Source organism: Corella eumyota, chromosome 4 (genome assembly GCF_963082875.1).
Source record: "Corella eumyota chromosome 4, kaCorEumy4.1, whole genome shotgun sequence".
Lineage (NCBI taxonomy): Eukaryota > Metazoa > Chordata > Ascidiacea > Phlebobranchia > Corellidae > Corella > Corella eumyota.
In genome coordinates, this window is record NC_137493.1 from 5092600 (window position 1) to 5098599 (window position 6000).

Sequence of the window (6000 nt, forward strand, 5' to 3'; positions counted from 1 at the left end):
AAAATTACTTCTCCCAATTGCAATAACTTGTTTTTTTTGTGAATTTGAATTAAATTCTTTGGTTTGATTTGCTTATTACACTGCAATTGAGACATTAAAAACAACATTGTAACTAGCATTTTGCTACCTTTATTTTGATTTTGATAACGTTATTATCTTCATTATGACGTGTTTCAGTTGACTGTGTTTCGAGTGCTGTTTCCTCATTGGACCGGTTTCTGTGACTTCCGAAAAACAATCAGCGACGAAAAGTTGACAACAACTTTGGAGAGGCAAAGAAAAAAGAAAATGGAAAAGATGAGGAAGCAAATGAAGGAAATGGAAGAAGAGCAACTGTTAAGAGTATGTTGAATATTGCAAACAAAAATGAACTTATTTAAGCACTGATGGATCTTTAACTTAAAAGTTTCTTTGGTCGTGGCATATTCTCTTTTGAAATATTTAACTAGAAGGACTAATTATCCACTGTGTTCTTGCTGTAATGAATATTTTAAGTTCTTTTAATTGCATGGCATATTTGCGTATTTTTTGTTTGGCTTTGTTTTAAATTAATATTCTTTTTTGAAGGAGCTAAAGGCAGCCAAAGAGGCCGAAACGACAGAAATTCCAGATGTAACTTCGATCAAGGGAAGCATCGTATCTGAACTATCTGGTGCTCTACTAGAAGATATGATAAACAAGCCTGAACAAAATATTAACAACTGGTCTTATGGAAAATACGTTGAGAGTTTAGAACGCGACAGATTGATGCTTTTAATGGAAAACGAAGTTTACGGAAGAATTCCGTTGGAGCCATTACGAGATCGAGACCCGGGTATTTAAAATTATAATTTACAATCTAGCACGTCAATTAAAATACTTATCAATTGAACAGTTTTTCCTATTTAAATTAATTTTTTTTTTGACAAGATGTTGCAACAGAATGTAGTGAAGTTAATTCGGAGGAGGATGACAACAAATCAAATAACAGCGAGAGGGGATCTACATCTTCCAAAGGAAAAAAGATCAAAAAAGAGAAGGTAAGAATATTTTTGTCTTGAGTCGTTACTTTTTTTTATAAAAACGTGGTGGTAGAGTAGTCTGAATTGAGTTACGGGTTAACCCGCCTCGCTAATTGAACTCTTCACAGCCGACAGGGAACTTTTCCAACTACTTAATCTTCTGCGTCCGCTTTTTCAAGCATCTTCCGCGTTAACGAGGATTAAGCATTGATTTCTGTTAACTCCCTACGTATTACTACGCCACACATCTCGTGTGATTGGGTTGTCTTTGTCTCAGACCTTCCCAGGGTTACGCCGATGACGTAGCCCTTAAGCAAGCTTACCGCCACGCTAGAACACTTCCCTCAAGTCCAATATTTACCGTCGGCAATACAAAATCATGCCATTTGTGGTGCGTTCGAAAAATTGAAAAAATAATTAGCAAAATTATTTATATTAAACTAATTTTAAAGGTGATCCACAGTACAATCAAAGATGGAAGTACGAAATCTAGCCCAGTTAACAACAACGAAAAGAAAGAAAAACCAAAGATGAAACCAGGTTTGACTCAGCAAAGGGAAGTACCACAAGAGAACAAGCCAGCGGTGTCGGTAGATTAAAACTATTACACATACATTAAGCAATCTTTAGGCTTAGCTGTAATATATTTATGTTAACATATTCTTAGACATTAGAACAATTACGTCAACTTAAATTTTGTTAAAATGAGATTATTGTAAACACTGTGCCACATTTAATCGGTTTGTATAACTATTAATTACTGTGAATATTGTAATATTTCGTTATGGTATTTTTATAATCAATACTTGTACATTAGACTGTATAGCATGTCTGAACATATTTTATAATTTTTTAGTTAAAGAAATAAAACTAACATTTTTATTTGCCCTTTTATTCATTCTTATCTGCGTTACTTTGTACGTTTGTTCGATTTGGAAAAGTCAGAGGGGACGTGACGGTGACTGTGGTCTGATTGGGTAACATCCCTCCCGCAAGTGGTGACGTTGGCCTTGTGTCTTCGTCGTCAGTCATGGTGTGTTGACTTGTAGCCGATCGTTTTCTTAACACCGAGTATTTGTGTTGGGTGCCAACAAACGGGCTAAGGCCACTGTGCTGCGATGGATTGGGCGATGTAGCTCTCTAACAATGTAAAAACAAATGTTTACTCTACAGAAACAGCAACTCTTGTTACACATAACAATTTTATGGTCGTTAAACTAAAAAAGGCATAAAATCAAACTGTGTGGATGGTAAGCTACTTGCTTTCACAATCGTAACCTCCTCCATTGACAGTAATGGAGAAGGGACTCCCATAGCTCTCGTCTTTGTTCCTCTCCTTAACTTTCTTTTTGTGGCAACGTTGAATACACCTTGCTGGTTGCTGACTAAGGATGGTGGAACAGCTACTAAAATTCTGTAACAAAGTAAGATCAAAGTAATAAACGTTTTGAAACGAATGCTAAGTGTGTTTTACTACCCTGCGTTGTTTCGAACCATGTGATCGTAGTTCTGATTATAGCATCTATCCTGGTCTATTCTTTCATCTATTTCGTCGTAACTTTTACTGTTTAAAGGGAAACAAAGATTTAATGGTCAGGAAATTAATTTTTGGAAAAATAATTTCACGTACGCTCTTGGTGCACTTGCTTTTTCCAAATAGATTTGGATTTTTTCTCTTTCTTCGTCTGTTACAGTCAATGATTTGTAATCTTTGTTTATCGTTTTCTTTTTGAATAGCCCCTTATTTGTTAAAAGAGATTAAAGCTTATGTAATATTATTTCGTAAAACGTTCTATTTGTTTAAAAGAATCAAGTTTACCTTAAAAATTTCGTCTCTATTTAGAAAATTCATGTTAAGTATTGTTTTGATTGTCGATGTATCATGGGTAACAACATTATCGTCTTTTGATACTTTTTCGAAAAGATTGATTTCGTCCTGTGACAATTCTTTGCCAGAAGCTGAAATGTTTCTGATCATATCATTGGCAATTTTAAAAAGTTCCATCGTTAATGAAGTTGCACCGTTTGCCTCTTTTTCCACCTAACGTGGTAAAATGTGGTTTTAATTATAAAACAAGTTTAAATGTGGTTTTGGATACCTATTTACCTTTCTTGCGTATACCTTATACCTATTTACCTTTCTTGCGTATACCTTACACGCTACCTATTTACCTTTCTTGCGTATACCTTACACGCACGAGCATGGGCCTCTGCTGCTTTTGCCGTTTCATTTGATTTTGAAGCATTCGCTACAATGTTTAAAAGATCTTTGGGATTCATTGAAAATTGTGTTTTATGTAAAATAAGATTTAAAAAAAAATTTTGTTACTTAAACTAAATTGTTATAAATATTACGCAACAATAGGTTTCATTATGTTACATAATTTTATTCATTTAACTCTTAAATTAATTTTAACAAAAAAATGTTGTATCGTTGCGCAGACGTCGCGACACTTTGTTATTTACCCTATTTAGTGACAGCTGTGACTCGTGACTACTCAAGCGTATTCGAAAGTCACGTGGTTCTTTTATTGTTGTGCGGCGCGCGATTTCAAGTTTTTTAAGTGTATTAAATTAGGAAGTTTCGGTTCCTTTACCTCTTGTAGCATTTTTAGTATATATTTGACATGTTTTAGTTGTTTATCAGTTTAATTTAACATTTTTATTATGTCAAATTAATTATGGCTATGTCAGAATGTCATAGTCTAACAGTGCAGTAAAGGAGACAGGCAGACAGGCGAAAGTTAAAACAGTCAGACGGTCAACGTCAACGGTCTGGTTGATTGTTTGCCCTTGACAGCTTGAAAAGCTGAAGGTCTGACTGGCAGGACCGTTGAAGTTAATGCGATTAAATTTCATACAGAACTTGTATTTTACTAACTTTGTTAAAAAGATATTTTGGTTGTTGTAAAAAATTTTATTGCTGTATAGGCTGTATGACAGTTTAATGTCTGAATGTATGTTAATTCAATAGATGATAAAGGCGAAACTGTAGGCAATATTATAAAGCAAAACAAGCTGACAAGTAACATCCGACGTTGAGAAGTTGACATTTAGACAGTCAAACAGTAGTTGCTATTAAGTAGTAGTTTGTAGTTGTATTAGAAAGTTCTGACTGTTAAGATTTTATCAAAGTTTGACGTTATTTAAATTATTGTTAAACTATTACTAATCCAATGCTTAATACAGTCAACAAGAAAGCTTTTTTTAATTATAGGGAGCACACTATGTTTAATAGCATTAAAATTAATTTATATATTTTTATTTTTTCCTATTAGTCTGTTTGTTTTAATTATATATATTATGTTTATTATAGGCTAGTCAGTAACCAAGAGATTAAAAATTTTATACAATTATATGTGAATATATATAACGGTTCACAAACACTTAACAGTTATTGAAAAGTGAAATAAGAAATGTTAATATTGTATTCCATTTTTAATGCATATTTTTTAATTTATAAACTTAAAACTTAATTTATGTTTTTGCATAATGAAAACAGAATATTCTTAAAGAAAAAGGTATAAGTATGGACATACAAAACCTATTTTATTTTAAACTAGTACTTTTGCTCAAATCAATTTGAATATATACTAAAAAACAGAAGGAAATGTTATAAGTATAGATGTTGTATAGAGTGTAAACTTTAAAATAAGTTAGTTCCCAATATTGTTGCATAGCATCATTTCTTGTATACTATAGATACTTGATCAGGCATTTCCTGAAGTTTGGATAAAGTATTGTTTAAAGTATAAGAATGCATGGGATACAAGTTACAACCTTTGAAAAAAAAACTGTGGTATATATATATTTTATTCCAACTTCCATACTTATGCCTTTAAATATTTTAAATTTTTTTTTTCTACTTGTTATAAAGTGTGTAGGCCTATTTTTTAACTAGCCTATTTAAAACCTGAAAATATTAATTACATTTTTTGATGTTTTAACTATGAAAGAAAGTGGAAATTTCATGCTGAAATTAATTAGCCTATATCGCTTTATGAACACAATAGAATTACAATATGCCTGGTTGTGTTACTTAAATTTAAATTTATTTGATTCTTAATTTTGATTGGTCAGATTTATAATATTTTCAAGTGTCATGTCAAGTTAGAATCAATATTCAACTGAAGTACTTAAATGATTTATAATTTAAAAATTTTTGTATATATATGAAATTAAAACCTAAAAAAACAATGCACACTAAAGTCACCAATTCACGTTATAGTAAAAATAAATGTATATAATATGTATCAGTTAAAAACAAAATAATTGATTGCAAATTAATAAATTTTTGTCAACTTTTGGGTATATTTTACAATTAGCACATGACTTTAAAAGGTAAGTTGAACTTAATCATGTAGTGTAAATGATATTTTTTAATAGAGAATAACTTTAACCATGTGTGTTCTCTAGTGATATCTCCTACAGCCCTGTCAATAATTAATCACATAATGTGTTTAGGAAGGATCTACTTCGTTATTAAAGTCAACATGTATTTGCATAAAACTAAATTTATCACCAAAATCACCATAATTACTATCTACCTTTAACAATTTATAGAAAGTTACACATAATAAAAATTTCAAACATTAGAATATATTAATAATATTTTGGCCTTTTTGTATGTTTTATTCTTAAAATTAAAGCTAGCATGTTTAAGAAATAATATTTGGAAAAATTAGGTTTAAAATTTACTGTTGTTGGTAAAATACACGTGTTTATCTTCAAGTGAAAATTCATATTTCCCTAGAGCCAAAAGCAGGTGGTAGTCTTAAAATATTAAGAAAATATAAAGCCTTTAGTACAGCTGTTTATTTAAAATTTCTCACAACCTACTGTTTAAACCCGCTTTTATTAAAGTATTGCGTTGTTTCAAATATCGAAGTTAAATTATGTTAAATATATAGAAATTTTTGGTTGCGTAAGGCTATCTTTATTAAAATTAGCATTTACAATTTGTGATAATTTTTATTTTATTTAAATCGTTTGCAATGCA

At 30.9% G+C, this 6000-nt stretch overlaps 2 protein-coding genes across 2 annotated transcripts in view; one reads left to right on the top strand and one right to left on the bottom strand.

Moving 5' to 3' along the window:
- LOC145751569 (regulator of G-protein signaling 22-like) overlaps positions 1-2717 on the top strand; it is a 27807-nt gene extending 25090 nt beyond the window's left edge. Inside the window, exons 32-35 of the mRNA XM_082567748.1 lie at positions 178-342; positions 568-814; positions 910-1019; positions 1454-2717. Coding sequence (XP_082423874.1) covers positions 178-342; positions 568-814; positions 910-1019; positions 1454-1600 — 669 coding nt within the window. The 3' untranslated portion in view covers positions 1601-2717. The remainder of the gene's footprint in view (positions 1-177; positions 343-567; positions 815-909; positions 1020-1453) is intronic.
- LOC145749982 (uncharacterized) lies at positions 1893-3281 on the bottom strand. The gene is made up of 5 exons (XM_082565883.1): positions 3174-3281; positions 2821-3042; positions 2632-2741; positions 2265-2463; positions 1893-2141 (listed from the first exon to the last, which is right to left on the bottom strand). Exons 1-5 carry the CDS (start codon positions 3279-3281, stop codon positions 1893-1895), a joined length of 888 nt encoding a protein of 295 aa, XP_082422009.1.
- Between the last annotated feature and the right edge of the window lie 2719 nt (positions 3282-6000).